The following is a 17,581-nucleotide window of genomic DNA, read 5'->3' as shown; positions in this document are numbered from 1 at the left end:
ACACTTCAATCGACACTGTGCATATGTGTGTGTGGATGAAAAGGCAAACCTCAGACAACACTGACACCAAGTGGCTGCTTGTAGGAACTTCACCATGTAGAAGCTAAACTGCCTCATGTAGTCAGACACGTCTCATATATCAGTTACTGTTATAGTCATTACAGACCCAATTATCTTCAGCATGTTATCAGTTACAGTAAGTAGACCTGTCAACAACTTCCTGCAGCTGCTGAGCTCAGTTCCGTGCACAGGTACTAAAGGGTTCTCATATCTTCATTGCAGTTTGACTGCTGCCAAAAACTGTGCACAAACAAAGGCTGCAGTCAATTCAGGGAACTCCCAAATGTATGCCATCAGTTACTTAGAGCAAGAAATAAATACTTGTAATATTAATGTTGAGGTGATGATAAAGGCCCTACATAAATGTATATAAACTAAGATTCGAGACCTATAAAAACATGCAGAAAAGAAAAGACATCAATTTCTGTCATGTCATGGAGACCTGTCCTGAAGTTGTTGGACAAGTTGAACAAGATTGGCATCACATGTTTTCTTAGCTTTTCATAACCTTTATCCCGAAGCACTGAAAGCAGTGACCTAGAGTCACCTCTTCAGAGAATGAAACCGATGCATGAAAAAAAAAGAGCAACACACTAACAAGACTGCGTCAAAACCTTGTACAATGGAATCTGCTTATAATGATCATGTCTTTTCAGGGCAAACTGATCACTATAATCAGACAGCCATTACTACTGATTTTCTTTCCTTTTAATTTATATAAAATACCATCTAATTGACATGTGTATGTTAATTACATGGATATAAAGTCATGAAATGGGCAGCTTCACTTTTAACTGAATTTTGTTGAATGTTTCAAAGAACAGTACACCTGTTTGATTACAGGGGAATTACAGTGGTGTTACATGACAAGGCATAATCTGCATGACGAGGGCAGCTTCAACCACAGGTGCTTTCCTCATGCACATTCATTTTCTGTCTCCATCACTAGCTGGCAAGACTAGTATCAGTAGGATTCACTGAGATTACTGTTACTGCCCCAGCTAATACCCTCTCCACATGCTAACCCTCTGATGTAGTTCTATATGCAAAGGAGCATGTGTGGTCCCCTGCGTCTGATTGGCTCCTTCGTCAAAGGCGTCTACTTTCTTCAAGATGGAGACTCTGATTGGAGCAGCATCCTAGCTGGCTCCTACAATCCTATGGGTACAGCCATGACACAAGACTCTCTGTGCATTCTAATACCCATACTACTATACTATATAGTATGCCAGAAAAAGAAATTATTGGTGTGTCTCAAATCACATACTTCCGTTAGTACACTTCCATGTAGTATACTATGTGCACTATGTATTCATTGGCGGAGTGCGCGAATTTCCACAGGGTAGTGTAAACACGGCCGTTGTGCACTCACCGGATATGACAACTGCAAATTAGCTAGTTAGCAATTAGCATTTGTGTTATCGTTCAAGGTAAGAAATTTTGTATTTTGTATTGTATTTGTACAATGCAGCGGTCACGGTCGCACAGTCCTCGGCCACCATTTCCAGTTTGAAAATTGGTCCCTCCCCTTTCACTACGTAGCCAAGATGGCAACCATTGAGGGTGAGAAGTGTCCATAGTTCCACACTCAACTTCTTGACCGTTTTGAGTGCACGATCTGGGTACTCATATTTGCACTGCATTTTTCCATACTTCAAAGTGTGAACGCACTTATGCACTCAAACTATTAAGTGTAAGTACAGAAGTACGCAATTTGAGACATGTCTCAATACATAGTCAATGTCAAATGCAGTATGCCAAAAGTACTAGTATACAAGCCAGCATGCTTTACAGCTACTCCACAGGTTGTAGAAGTTACAGTTCTACAAGGTTTTAGGTCTATAAATTTAAGTTAATGTAAAGTTATGAGTTGTGGAATGCTAGGGGTCTAGATTGATACAAATGTAATGATACAAAAATAGTAAGGAGCTGCTGCTTTGAGTTCTCAAATGTTATCAGTCAATCAATCAATTCTATTTATAAAGCCCAACATCACAAATACCAATTTGCCTCAGAGGGCTTTACAACATACGACATCCCTCTGTCCTTAGGACCCTCACAGCGGATAAGGAAAAACTCCCCCCAAAAAACCCTTTAACGGGGGGGAAAATGGTAGAAACCTCAGGAAGAGTAGTCTGAGTGGGCGGAAGTTCGCTGCATAGATCAGCCTCTCATTGGGCGGAACGAGCCACCCGCTGAAGTCCCACCCTACCACCTCCGGTTGTGTAGCAGTTTTCAACCGTTTTCAACACGTCCTTTACTAACTTTTGCTGTGTTTGATCTTGCGGGGATGTAGCCATTTTTCTGCCATGGTTTGCGTCCTGTAGCCGATATTTTTGTGGGCGTGTTACACCAAAACCTGTTTCCCCTCGGCAATATTTTTGCAAGCGCACCATTGCTGTGGCACCGCCCAGAACGACTGTGATTGGTTGAAAGAAATACAAGCAGCCGGGGCGTTTTTTTCTCCAATCATAAAGTGAGAGTCGGCCCAGCCAGACCTTTCTTTTCTTGAGAAAGGTCTGGTGAGCGAGACTACAGGAAGAGCAACTAAGGAGGGATCCCTCTTCCAGGACGGACAGACGTGCAAAAGATGTTGTACAGAACAGATCAACATGATAAATTAATAGTAATCCGTATGACACAATGAGACAGAGACAGAGAGAGATGCAGGACAGACGGTAATGTCAATAGCTTACAACATTAATTAAAGTAATAATATTATAATAATAATTACGGCTATTGTGGTACAATATGTTGAAAATATATTAATATCTGATAGTATACATATGTGAAAATAATCATATGTGTATAATAACAGTAGAAGTATGACTAATTATAACAGCAGCAGCAGGAGGCATCTGGCAGGACCACGGCAGCAGCACAACCACACACGTCACACTATCCAGACACCGCTGCGATATAAGTTAACCTGCGAGACAGTGGAGCACAAAGTCTCCGGAGAAGAAGCCGAGTTAGTGACATGCAGTATGGCCGAGTTAGCGAGATGCAGTAACAAGACATGAGTGTTAGCAAAGGAGAGAGACAGAGAGAGAGAAAGTGCTCTGTGTATTATAGGAGGTCCCCCGGCAGACTAGGCCTAAGTCAGCCTAGCTAGGGGCTGGTACAAGGCAAGCCTGAGCCAGCCCTAACTATAAGCTTTATCAAAAAGAAAAGTCTTAAGTCTAGTCTAGCACCGTCGCCTCATAGCAAGAGGGTCCACGGTTCGATCCCAGGAGGGAACCCCTCTGTGCGGAGTTTGCATGTTCTCCCCGTGTCAGCGTGGGTTTTCTCCGGGTACTCTGGCTTCCTCCCACAGTCCAAAGACATGCAGGTTGGGGATAGGTTAATTGGTGACTCTGAGCTTTGAATGTGCTAGTAAGCAGAATATTTACCTTTGGACAGAGCCAGGTTACTTCACTTGCCATGTTTGTAGCCTTTAGCTGGCTCCAGCTTCATATTTACACAAGTTATCAGGCAGAACTGGGTGCAGAGCATGGCATTTGTGTGATTGGGTGCTTCAGTTTATGTTCAAATGGATATGAGCTGATAAACACCCATGAGTCATCTACGTAAGATGCCGGTATTTAAATGTGACATTCCACAGGCTCCATGATTCATTTTAAAAACATCCTGCACTTCCTTGTGCTCAAAAATTCCAGTCCAGCAGCATGAGAGGGAACGCCCATGTGAAGGTAAGAAAGGTAACGTAATGACAAGTGACAGGAAGAAAAATTCATAGCATTACAGGACACACAACAGCAAGATCCTTTTAGCTTTTCAACATGAGCAGGCCATACTATCAAGGTAAGAGTCAGGTGTTTTTCTGTGAATGTGACATTTCAGTGGAATCATTCTTTATTTCCATTTGCATGAGAGTAATTCATATTCCTATACTTATTTTGCTTTTTTGGCACTTCCTTCTGGACATTCTTTTTTTTCAGCGTTGTCTTTATATTGTAATGAAGCATCAAAATGTCAGTCTTTTGATAGCAAATTATGAAGCTGAAAAACCATTACCCTGAATGAATTCATGTTTAATTGATAAAGGTGAAAATTTAAAAAGGTACAGGGTTTAAAATATGATATAAACTGTTTGTCTTTATCAGTATGTTATCTTAAGTGTGGGGCAGTGCCTGCCTAGCAACACGTAGTTAAGGCCTTTACACACCCAGTCCGTGTTTTTTGATTTGTTATCTGAGAAAAAAAAAAGAAACAGAAACCATGCACACTGACTTGCACTGACTGCTTTTTATTGTTCTATTCCTTGCAAAAATTTGCAATACAAGACTAAATAAAAAGACAACTGCTCTTATGCTTCTCTCTACCAGAGTTACCTTGGAGACAGTGTGCAGACTTGATTGACACAACGTGCAACAATTTTGGACAAAAAATACAAACTCGGTGTGCAATGGTGTTTGATTACAGTTTGAAATTAAGTAATAACATGACAGGCCCACCAGTACTAGCAACACTTAAGTTGCGTCAAATCGCATACTTCTGTTAGTATACTTAAATGTAGTACACTATGTAGATGTAGCCTACTCCTTGCATAGTGCACTAATTTCAACTGGGTAGTGTTGTCTCAAATCATGCAGTGATGTTTTGCAATTATCAGAAATGACAGTGGCTCTTATTTTAACCACCTCTTCTTCTTCTCCATCTTCTTTTTAAACGACAAATTGCAAATGAACGGTGAGACATTATTAACAACATTTGACTGCTATCTCCACCAAAATATAATGATTCCACAACGTCGGTATTGAATACAATGTGCTGCCGTAGCTAGGAGCAAGTTAGCTAGCTAGCAAATGCTAACATAAGTGAGCAAGCAAACATTAGCACTCGCATTATTTTTCATGGCACCAAATCATTACAGACCCAACAAACATTACCGATGGCTTCTATTTGACAACAGTAGCCTAATGGTACTTAACAAGAAAACATACATCTGTAGCCTATAATGTGGCAGCGTTCATTGTAGCCAGCTCAGACTCCTTGTTAATTGTCAATTGTTAATTGCTGCAGTGGGTTAGCCTCTACTAATAGAAGAGAAATTTGTCTCTTGGTAACTCCAAGCTTGTTTTAATAACACATTATATCTATTTAGCTGCCTTGCTAATGTTAGCCACTAGTGACTTCGTTTAGTTAGCAAGCAGGATTCACCTGCTTTTGTTCAAAGTTGTAGGGCGGCACAAATGGTTGTCACCCATTCTGTATAATTAGGATCACCCTGTATTGAAAAATAAATGCACTGTCCCTTACTGAATCAATACCAGCGTTCTGAATTACTCTATTATGAGGACCCGTCCATATGTTTACCCTGTGTACAGTGGTAGTAGCACATTCTGATGGATTTCCGATGGAATGAGCTACTCTACTTTACATTTAGAGTTAGTGGCACATTCTGACAGATCCGTTGGTCAATCTCAGCAGGCTCTATTTGTCAGAACACCGGACGTAATTTGTCCCGTATTTTTGTGCATAATCTACTCTCATGCATATGCTTCATTTTTATATGCTTGGAATATCATTGGCAGGACCATACGGAATCTGCTTTTAGGAAGATCAGATTTTAGGAATATATGCTGCTTGTAAAAAGAATGTTCACTGTCTCCTCCACCTCCTTGTGCATGTGTGTGACAATCCTGTGTTGTATTCAGTTAGTGGTGCAGTGAGAAGAAATGTTAAAAAACAAGATTTACTGTTAATAGATTGTTTATAGATTGGCAAATGAATTTTTGTTCTCCCTGCTCCACATTGAATCTTGCATTTTAATGGCTATGTGTCCAACATTTTGTCATTTTTCTTCAAGTATTCATGATTAAATAAAATTTCTGATTCAAAGTTTCTACTAAAATCTATTAAGTAGTTCTTTGAGCCTGCTTGAGGTAATTTTAGGTTTTAATGTATTGTGTGAGGTTATTTTTGTTCAAAAACAATTGTCACCATAAATTAATACTGTCTATCACAATACAAACAGAAAAAAAACATTCCACAGAACTCTGCAGATTTCATTTTAGATTAACGCTGAAAACAACTAAAAAATCAGCAGACTCTGTTTGGGCTGGATCATGAGAAATAATACAACTAAAAGGGTTTGACAAGACAGGGAAGTATTAAATGAAATCATTATTTGCCGAAGAGAATGACACCTAGAATGACAGGCAAGTTGTCTGTCACTCCTCGTTGCCCTGGTTACAGAGACTCAGACACACAGTGTTAAAAAAGTCCATCCGTGACCCTCCAAATACAGATCTGAATGGGAGACAGACCACAAGTGGGTCGATCATGTCAATGGAAATAAGTACATTGGCAAGTACATGTAGAGAATTATCTGAAGCAACATTCAGCAGGGGACTATAAAGTCCAAACAAGGCAGGAGCAGAGGATACAGAGTGGAATTGCTCAATGCACAACACCCTAGACATCCCCCACTTAAGTTGTTTGACACAAATCTGCCATATGCCAGGCTACCCCATCCTTTATGAGAGGGTTTAGAGTGAAGGTTAAAAATGTATCAATCAGTTCTTGCTTCTTCCAAAAAACAGTTTGACAGACTAAACATTTTGCCTGTGTATAATCTGATGTTTTAAATCCTTAATAGAAGTGTGAGTCCATGAGTCCATTTTTGAAAACCTGCAGCTGCCCATACCCATAAAGCTCAGTACCAGAACAGACCTGTTACCTGTCCTTACGTCTTAGTCAAAAACGCACCCGCCTGCACCAGTTATAGTTCCGCTGCGCAACCTGCACACGTGATTAAACACACACAGGCTACAGTCACTCACATTAAGTTCTTGAATTACAAATCCAACAAAGGAAAAGTCTCTTTCACTGGCTGCGCTTGATGCCTGGATTACATTTGTTTTATTATGAAAAATAAAAGATATATTTTTGTTCTCACCCACTAACAGCCCACATGTGGTTCAGTTTTACCTGTGCTTGTACCTGTGAATTTATAAATATATACATGTTTTTACAAATTTCCAGTTGTTAAGACACCTTTGATGGAGCTGGTCTGAGGGACAAAGTAATGTCATTACTTTTGCTATGGACTAATTTTTAAAATTATGATGACCAATTGATTACTTTGTTTAAATAACTTGCCCACCATTGATCAACAATTACAGTGCATGAACACAGTGTTGACAGTTTATTAATGAGGTAGTAGCAGCAGATCCTGATGTTGATAATAACATCAATTTTAATAATGCTTTTGTAGATACTCAGATGAGTCAAGTTAAAATCCACAAAACTAAACTAAAACACAACACAAACATAAAGTCACAGTAGAGTAGAGCTAACTTTTTTTTCTGTCAAGATCACAAAGAGCATTTTGGCAGCAGAGCATAAAAAACAGGACAGACAAGATCAAACACAACAACCTGCACTCAGTAAGAACACACAGGTCTATTTTTAATGGTGGGAATTTTGACTTGTCATGCTAGGAGAAGAACAGGTATAACTTATCATGGGGTGCCATTTGTAAAGTGGCTCAAACTGAAATTAACAGTAGTTTGTTTTCTAACTCGCGTATCATATGTTCCTTATGTAAGCTATATGAAACTAGCTAACGTTAGCCCAGTAGAGATTTGAGGGAAGCCTGACATTTACAAAATATTAGCAACATTTTCTTTTGTGTGTTGTAACGTTACGGTGTCCAGTGGTCAAAAATGAAAAACAAATGTGCTATGCGTGAAGTAGGGCCTACATTGATGCTAGTAGCAAATCTCTACCAGTCACCAGGTGACTCGAGTCACATGACTTGACTCAAGCCCAACTCCAGTCGCAAATTTGAGGACTTGAGACTTTCATAACTAACAAAGACTTGACTTTGACTTGGTATTCATGACTTGAGACTTGACTTTGATTTGAAACAGATGATGTATCTTTCTAGACATTGAGAAGTAACATTTTGTTTTTAAAATATCATGACGCATATGTCGCAGTGGGGGAGGATCCGCTGGCTGATATTCGTGTCCACGTCATGAGAGCTCTGTCCTCCTGCCCGCAGCTCTCCTCGGAGGAATGATACAGCTGCAACATGAGCTTTTATTTGATTCTATCTACGTGATACATGTGAGTTAAGTTTTCAGCAGCTCAATCAGTATGCTCAGGTTCTCCTCTTATTTGTACTTGGTTTTGATACTGCCACAGTGCGTAATCACCGTTCCTGCCTGCTGTCTCAACATAAGTTCACTATCTGTGAGTGTGTGTATGTGTGCTTGCTGTGCGCATCCACATGCCATAAGATAGTTTTGCCAGTGACTGCTTTTGGCCTCCCGTTCCTGCTAGGCTGACATCTGGAATTTTAACAATGCACCATTATCTCACCTGCTATGTCAAAGCAGCAGGTGTGTCATGTGAACTGAGTGTCTTTCACCCTGACCAGAGCGCTTGGAGCAGGAGGGGAGGTATTTAAATCCTTAAAAACTCTAGTAAAAGTAACTAATACCAGCATGTAAAAATACTCCATTACAAGTGAAATTCCTGCATTTAAAATGTTACTTAAAAAAAAGTATGTAAGTATAATCAGGAAATTGTACTTAAAGTATTACAAATAAAAGTAGCCTACTGTAAAAACATCCCATGTGATTGTTGTAGTCCTCTACAACATCATCATCATGAGATGATTCTGACTCATGCATTAATGTAAAGGCAGGATTTTACTGTTGGCGTTGGCTAAAGTGGAGCTCATTTTGAACTTTTAACTGATGATTAAACTGCTGATAATTTTCTCCAGTAGATAGATAGATAGATAGATAGGTAGTACTTTATTGATCCCAAACTGGGAAATTCTTTAAATCGACTAGACTTGACTCGACTAAATCGTTTGTTAAAATTCTGTAAACTTTGGCAGATAGTGTCACAGTAAGTAACACATTCATAATGGTTGTTTTGTCCAACCAACAGTTAAAACCTCAACATAAAGAGTTATTATTAAATAACAAAAAGCAAAAGCAACAACAAAAAATCCTCACATTTGTAAAGCTGGAACTATGAAATGTTTTTTGCATTATAAAAGACTTAGATGAATATCAAAATAGTGGCAGATTTATTTTCTGTCAATTCAATAACTGACTCACAGTTCAAGCTGTAGCCTACTTGTACATTTTCGTATGTTTCGAGTGCAAAATCTTAATTTGTAAAGTAACTAGTAACCAAAGCTTTCAGACAATATAGTGTAGTAGAGGTCAGATTTGTACTTACAGTACCTGAGTAAATGTGTTAAATTACATTCCACCACTTGGTGCAGCTTAGGGCTGGGGCTACGCAAACCATTTCGTCAAATTATTTGCGTCGACGCGTCGGTTCAACCAAAAAAATTGCGGCGTGCAGCAGCAGTGCTGTGCGATTTATAGCCTATTCAAGTGCTGGAATTTGTTATTTACGTGACAACGCATGAACGCAACACAGGCTGCGCTCCATTGACTGTGTGCACACAGTGCCGTGCTGCGGGTTCGGGCCGGGCTCGGTTTTAATTGTCTCATTTGGGTCGGGTTCTGTCAGGAAAATGCAGCCCGAATCGCGCTCTAGTGTGTTCACCTGTGTCTGTGTGTGCGTGCACGTGTTTGTGTGTGTTTGTGCGCGCGTTGGGGCCGAACACCGTGATTGTTACAGAGAGCAGAAGAGAATTGTAAACGTGTAACCATGTAGAGACAGAAATGACATAAGATAGCCTAAATAACGTAAGGCTATTTAATTTGTTTAGTTGTTTTAGTTAATAAAAGGACAAGGTATAGACCTGTTCTATAGGAAAAATGACCTTAAATGACTTCTGTTGTGATCTGGTGCTATATAGAAAATAAAAATAAAATTAACTCGACCTTCAAGGGGGTGGGGTGGGGGGGCAGGACATGAGGGGAATTCAATTCTAAACTTTCATTAATGATTTATTTTAAAAGACTAAGACATAGTGAAGAATAAAAGCTTAGTAATAAACAAATACCAGAAATTAAGAAAGCACAGTGTTCCTCTCTTTCAATGTTTTTTTTTTTTTTTAATTCAAAAAGCCAAAATATCTTACCATAATTATGCAAAGAAGCACTGAGTAGGATTCAACAAATCAATGATTAGATGTGCCAAAACTTTGTCCAGTTAAACAAAGATAAAACTTAGATTATTGTTGTTGGGATCTAAAGAAGAATGATTAGAAGTGAGTGGTCTGTGTTAATTGTTAACATTAAAGTTCACAAACCAGAACAGAATACTTTGTGTAGTCGTGGACATGGATAGACTAACACTTTAAGCATATATCAAGAATAAAGACTAATGTCTCAGCAGGATTTAGGCCAGACTACTGCAATGTTAGCACCCAGATGCACCAAACTGATTACAAAGAACTAACAGCAATGAAAGCAAACTGCTACGCTGCCTCACATCACCAGACCTCAGCCAGAAAGTTACACAATGAACACACCACAAAGATTACAGCCAGCAGTTCTGCGCCTGCATGAGAGTAAGTAACTCTCCACACCAGCAATTAGTCTGTATTTGTCATTCAAAAATGGACACCGGAAGACCGTCTTGACACTAGTTAGCACATTAACAACACAATCCAATGTTAAAACAACAGAGCATATTTATCGTGCACAAGTGAACAATACCACAAACTATCAGGAAACATTTTTAAAGAAAAATATTCTTACCATATACCCTTGTTTGACTTTACTTTCCTCACTTTCTCTTCTTGTGTGCTGAACTCATCTGCCAGTCAGAGTGATTTCATTCACTGATTGGCTCCTCTGTCATCAACGCTGATTCAACAGTCTGAATCAACCAAAAAAAAAGCCACCGGGGCCAACAAGGGGCAATGGTGCAGGGCACCGACTAAGGTGACAGATGCTCAACGATGGCTGAACGTCAGCTTGGTGTGTCAAGGTCTTTACAGACTCAGATTCATAAATTTATCCTATGTGTGTCTTTTTTAATTATCTTTTTATTTTGCCTCGTGCTAATGTTATATCTTGTATGCAAGTCCTTTTAGGTCTTATGTGAAGGACTTAATGGCCTGTTGTTGAAATGTGCTATATAAATAAACCTTCCTTGCTGTATGCCAACAGATTCTCTGAGTAGAGAACATTTTTTGAAATGTTGGATCTTGGAACCTTTCCAATCCTGTTGGATCAAATATGCATTGTCATCTGCCTTAACAAAGGCTGTTTATTCAGCCTTGTAACCTGAACGTGAGAGGTGATAAAATGGAGTCAGCTGAGAGCTTCTTTTTTTTCCATCTGGAGTGTGCGCACATCCTCTCTGTTTGGCAACGCAGCTCTGAATGACAAACGGTGTATTTCTGTCCAACAGGGTTCGGAGATGCCACATATCCAGATGAAAGGAGGATTGTTCTGGTCGGGAAGACCGGAGTGGGGAAGAGCGCTGCAGGAAACACCATCCTGGGGAGGGAAGCTTTTGAATCTGAGCTGTCTCCGGCTTCCTTGACGTCTGAATGCCAGAAAGCTAAGGGAGTTGTCGAAGGTCGAAAGGTTGCTGTCATCGACACTCCTGGGCTGTTTGACACTAATTTCAACCAAGAAGAAGTGTTAAAGAGGATCAAAATGTGCATCTCCCTGTCTGCTCCTGGTCCTCACGCCTTCCTGGTGGTTCTTCATCTGGGCAGGTTCACCCAGGAGGAGAAGGAAACAGTCAAGATGATTCAGACCACTTTTGGTGAAGATGCAGCTCATTTCACAATGGTGTTGTTCACACATGGAGACCAGCTGAGGAAGCAAACCATTGAAGGCTATATTTCAGAGAGTCCTGACCTACAAGCCCTCATTCGGAGGTGCAACCATCGGTATCATGTCTTTAACAATGAAATCAAAGACCCTGAACAAACCAGTCAGCTCCTGGACAAAATTGACAAGATGACGATGGCTAACGGTGGAGGCTTCTACACCAACGAAATGTTCATGAAAGCGGAATCAGCAATAGAGAAGGAGAAACAGCGACTCCTGAAGGAGATGGCGGAGAAGAGGCAGAGAGAGTTGGATGAACTTAGAGCCAAATATGCAGGACGGGCCTACCGCAGGGAGGAGAAACGGCTGCATGTAAGATATGAGTATGAAGCCAGAGCCCAAGCTGAAAGATCAAATGAATTTGTTGCTGCTCCAGTAATAGCTATAGCAACAGCCTGTGGTGCTGCTGTCGGAGGTGTGCTTGGAATTGCAGGAGGCCCAATTGGTGTTGCCATTGGAGTTGCTGCTGGAGCAGCTTTTGGAGCTGGCATTGGTGCACTTTCACTGAGAGTTTCAGATCGTTGCCATGTGCAATAAGAGCACATAAAATAAGGACTATACAGTTAATTAATGGTGTATAAAGTTGATTATTTTCCAGGAGAGATCTCGTCCTTGAGTCACATATAATCTGCAATTGTTTCTTACTAAACTCTTTCCATATATACAGTGTATATTTATATACATTTATATATTTGCATTAAAGATGGCTCTCATAATCACTTTTTGTTGATAGCTGAAATAGGTAGAGCTGATTTATTTGTCTTGACTGTATAATATTGGGTAATATATATTATTGTACTTACCATGATGGATTGTGACTGATTGATTATACTTGTGTAGATTCTCAATAAATTGTATTAAACTGAATGTGGATTCTGTGCATTCATTTTTTATTTTTATTTTTTAATTCATTTGTAACAATAGATGATGAGACATAGAGTGCTCATTTTCAGGTTTTACTTTACATTTTGGGTTTCTACTAGAATATGTTAATATGGTTTGATATTAGATATATTCAAAAAACACTACTGTCTGTGGTGAAGCACTGCAGAGATGCAATATTCTGTAGGCTGACATGGAAGTTAGCGTCACTTGGGTTCCCTTCACAAAAAGCCAATGGGATTTTTTCACTGGATTTTGGATTACTGCTGAAAAAAAACAACTGTGTCAAAAAAAGTTTATAATACTTACATGTTTTGTTTGAAATAATCTTTACAAATGAACACCACTTTTATGATTTTTGAAGCATAAATGCAATGGCTTAAAGTGAAAAATTAACATTAGGCTATACACAAACTTACACCATGGTCGCATGACTAACGTCACCACACAACACATTTTCATCCCAAGTTGTCACATTTGTCAGTGGACTTTCACATCCACAAATTACACACTAGGTATCCTCTTGCATCTGCTGTTGACGCTCCAGGATGCCGCAACCAAAGAATGTAAACAAAAGCACATGGTTAGATTTAGAAATAAACATCATGGTTTGGCATTACATTCATACAGGGAGCAAACATCGGGCTCCCAGGTGAAAGTCCAGGGATTGTTGGACGCATCCAACATCTCATCTGCCCGCCATATAGGGACCTCAAGCTCCCTATATTATGTCGTCAACGGCAGCGTTTCAACCTGATGCTGTCTGGTAGCTTTTGGCATCTCATGTCTAATGCCGAAATCAATGAAGGGACCGTATCTGATGACTTTGGAATGAGAACGAGCTGCAATACCACAACAAGGCTGTAAAGCCGTGGTTGCCGTGATAACATTCTGTCGTCTCATTTAGCAAATTGATAGCAACCTTTTTCTAAGATGCATTAAAATTTTAAAATTCATGGTGGGGTATTTACTGATAGGTTGTAGAGCAAAATGTCTCTTCATCTTGTGTTAACCACAGATCGTATTTCTGGAGTTTAACCAACAATTCATGAAAAAAAAAAACATTGACTTTGAGATGAGGTAACTGGGAGTGCTAAAATGCTAACTCATTTCCAGGTTTTAGGACTCATTCCTGGGGCACTATATGGACAGAATCATATTTAGCCTATGGGTTTATTATACGTGTGTGTGATGTAACGCTATTGCTGATCATATTTGGTCAGGTGTTATAATATACCTCTTATAATGACTACATGTCATCTTTGACACTGCAATGTCCATAACATCACATCAGCTGATGTGCTTGTAAAATAATGGTTCTCAATGAGTTACCTTGACAACAGAGTATGTTTACATCTCTTTTGTAAACTACTCACCATCACAAGTCAGCTCAGCTGCTACATTTTCCCAGATGTTCTCTTTCTATCCATTTTCTTTATAATCTTTACTTTATTTGTCAGAGGTCACTATATTGTGAGCTCAGTATACATATTATTGTTTTACGGTATGAAGAGAATTATGACATTGATTTATGAAAAAACAGGTGTCTGATCAGATGAGCAAAACACTGGCTGGCTTGTTTTTATTGCTATCCAAAATTCATTGAAATTGAAACAATGGTGGGAAAAGAAACCTGCACTGCAACATAAAAAGTGTTGGATTTGGTGTACATGGGCTCACAGTGATGATCTCCTGAAACTGTCAGTATATTCTAAAAGTAGTACATGAGGCAGTCTGTGAAAAAAATCATGTCCATCTTCAACACCTTCTCATCAAAAATTGTTACATTCCCATTTTGTCAGTGGCTGTCTACATGTGACGCGTTAGGTATTCTCCTGCATCTGCAGCTGACATTCTGGAACACCACAACCAATGCTGGGACGTCAACACTGGGTGGTGGTTAGGTTTAGGCAACAAAAGTACATTGTTAATTTTATAAAAAAATAGTCAAAATTATAGTTTGGCTCAACATTCACACAGAAAGCAGACAATGGGCTCTTTGTTGGACCCATCCACCACCCCTCCCGCCCATCCTATAGGGACTTTCCAGCTCCTTATATTACGTTGTCACTGGCAGTGGTTCAATCTGACACTATCCATCTGCGTATCATACTGCTGCGACTGGTACCATCCGGCCATGTTACAAACTGATGCCATCCAGTGGTGTATCTGCGAAAGGCAGCTTTTGGCGTTGGTGTCTGACGCCGAAATCACTGACAAAGCAGTGGTATTTGATGACCTCAGAATGAGAACGGGCTGGGTTGTAGACCCCTCCACTCTGATTGGTTGTTTTTGTTCACATGCAGTGACGCCAGTAGAAATGCTACAAGGCAATAGAGTAGGCAGAGGAGTGATTTTTCCAGAAATCTCATTTAGTGCTTTGTGAATAAGCAACAATTTCAGCAAATATGCAAAAACCTATTTTTTTGTATAAAAGTTATCAGCTGCAGCTTTAAGGCTGCCTAATATGTATATTTTCAATTAGCCTACCTTAAATTAGAGCTACAAAAAATTGTATGCCTCGCTGTGAATTTTTTTTTATCTTCTAAGTACTGTGTAAATGGGTTTTCTACTGTATATAGCCTACTTTGAAATACAGATGATGATGATAATAATAATATGGGATTTGTTGCATAGTACAAATCTGCATTTACTGTAAGTTTGATGTTTTATACAGTGCCAGTAGCAAAAGAACAAAAAGCTGAAAACAAAGTTGGTACTGTGCTTTATTTCTACAGGCTCTCGGAAGGAGAAGAAAAGTGATGAACTCCGAATCATTTTGGTGGGGAAGACAGGAGCAGGGAAGAGTGCAGCAGGAAACACCATCCTGGGGAGAGAAGCGTTCCAGTCTGAACTGTCTTCTTCTTCCTGGACACTTCAATGCAAGAGAGAAGATGGAGCAGTAGGCGGTCAAAAGGTTGCCGTCATCGACACTCCAGGACTGTTTGACACTAACTTCACCGAAGATGAAGTGCTGAAGAAGCTCCAGATGTGCATCTCTCTGTCTGCTCCTGGTCCTCACGCCTTCCTGGTGGTCCTTAAGCTGGGCAGGTTCACCAAGGAGGAGAAGGAAACCATTCAGATGATCCATAGTACCTTTGGTGAGGAGGCAGCGAAATACTCACTCGTGCTGTTCACACATGGAGACTATCTAAAGAAACAAACTATTGAAGGCTTTCTTTCAAAGAGTAAAGAGCTCAGAGAGCTCATAGAGGCATGCTACGGAAGATATCACGTCTTCAACAACCAAGTAAAAGACCAGGCACAGGTTGATCAGCTCCTGGAGAAAATTGTCACAATGACATTGGAGAACGGTGGAGAGCACTACACCACAAAGATGTTCAAGAGAGCAAAAAAGGCCTCAAAGAAAGAGAAGAAAAGACTTTCAAAGGAGCTGAAGGCAGCAGAACAGGAGAGGGGGCAAACCCTAAAGGCTGAGGTTGAAAGAGAAATTAATTTAGCACGAGGGTCAATGAAACACAACAAATGTCTTCTGCAGTAGGAGATGGAGGTATTCTGGTTATTCAGAAGCAGATGAATTTGGTGAACAGACATAGCTGAACTTTAGGACTGAAGGTCCTTTCATCTGCTGATTAAAAGTCACTTTTACAAACCTACATACAGCCAGGAAGCTTTGGTCTAACCATGTCTGCAGGATTTCTTTGTATTCCATTTAGTGTAGCTGCATACACATTTACATGCTGAGTCATGGTGTGTTTAAAGGCGGTTTAGCAGCTGCAGTCAGATGTCGGGGAGTTGTTTGATTTTTCACTTTTCCACCAAATCAGCTCTGGTTCTCTGGAGCCTTGGAGTTTTCCAGTTATCCCACCTGTATTTCCACCAGTTTTGTAACCAAAAATAGGTCATCAATGGAGGACATTGCACAAAGCACACGGGAAGTAAACAGCAGCAAAATCACGTTACATTGATTACATGCAAACTTTAGTTCTGTTAGTACAGATATTTCTTTTTAACCCAAAAAAAAAAAACAAGCATGGACCAACTATTAAGAGAGGGACCCAACTGCAATCAAGATGGCTGACTAGGGCGCCGCCATATATCCAGTCTATACCGGAAAGTTGGAAAGTCCCAAGTGGAAGTTTCTTGACTCGATGGTCTGGGCTAACGTTAGCTTAGCCAAAGAAAGTACGCTAATGGATTTGGCAAAGTCGTATGGCAATTTTTTCAACGTTTTTGGTGTGTGTATTACCCTATACACACACACACGCACATATTTATTTCTTAGATATATATGTATGTGTGTGTATAAATAGATATATATATATAACGGTAAGATATATAACGGTAAATATATACATATATATATATATATATATATATATATAGTTCGTGTGATCCTGGTCACATTATTATTACCATCAAGGAACATATCTGTTGCCCGGACATAGAACTGTTGGCTGTTGGACTCAGGCCGTGTTATTTGCCAAAGGAGTTTTCACATGCCATTATTATGACTGTGTACATCCCTCCTCATCCTCATCCATCCTTCAATCATGTCACCATGGCAACGACACTTTGTTTTTTTTACACTAGTATGTGTGCCACTGCTGTATATATTGTTGCATATATTCTATTGTATTGTATATATTGTTGTACATTTTATATTTCTATATGTTATACATTATACTACAGTCTTTGTTGAATAGGAGCAACTGTAACACTAACAATTTCCCCCCGGGGATCAGTAAAGTATTTCTGATTCTGATTCTGATTCTGATATATTCTTTTCTTCCAGATGCACCCTTCTATAATTGAAAAAGGCGACATTGTTGTATGTTCATGTATTTGTTTGCCTGTTCTGTTTTATGCTTTTCCCTTGTTTTTGATTTGTGATTGAACTCAGTAAAGACGTTGTTTACAAAAAAGAGAACTCCAAGTGA

General features: G+C 39.7%; 1 protein-coding gene across 1 annotated transcript; it reads left to right on the top strand.

Annotated features, from left to right (window-relative positions):
- Positions 1–3,786: 3,786 nt before the first annotated feature.
- LOC117266742 (GTPase IMAP family member 8-like) lies at positions 3,787–17,581 on the top strand. The gene is made up of 3 exons (XM_078174867.1): positions 3,787–3,864; positions 11,368–11,987; positions 15,433–17,581. The coding sequence occupies exons 1-3, from the start codon at positions 3,843–3,845 to the stop codon at positions 16,180–16,182; spliced, it is 1,392 nt and encodes a 463-aa protein (XP_078030993.1). The 5' UTR covers positions 3,787–3,842; the 3' UTR covers positions 16,183–17,581.

This window comes from Epinephelus lanceolatus, chromosome 15, assembly GCF_041903045.1.
Source record: "Epinephelus lanceolatus isolate andai-2023 chromosome 15, ASM4190304v1, whole genome shotgun sequence".
In the NCBI taxonomy this organism is placed as follows: Eukaryota; Metazoa; Chordata; class Actinopteri; order Perciformes; family Serranidae; genus Epinephelus; species Epinephelus lanceolatus.
The sequence above is the reverse complement of the archived record's forward strand: the minus strand, read 5'-3'. Positions and strand labels throughout refer to the sequence as shown.

Coding starts and splice junctions, on each gene's coding strand:
- LOC117266742 (XM_078174867.1), top strand. CDS start 3,843: ATGAGCAGGCCATACTATCAAG. Junction 3,865..11,367: donor GAGCAGGCCATACTATCAAG/GTAAGAGTCAGG, acceptor TCTGTCCAACAG/GGTTCGGAGATGCCACATAT. Junction 11,988..15,432: donor TGTTCATGAAAGCGGAATCA/GCAATAGAGAAG, acceptor TCTCGGAAGGAG/AAGAAAAGTGATGAACTCCG.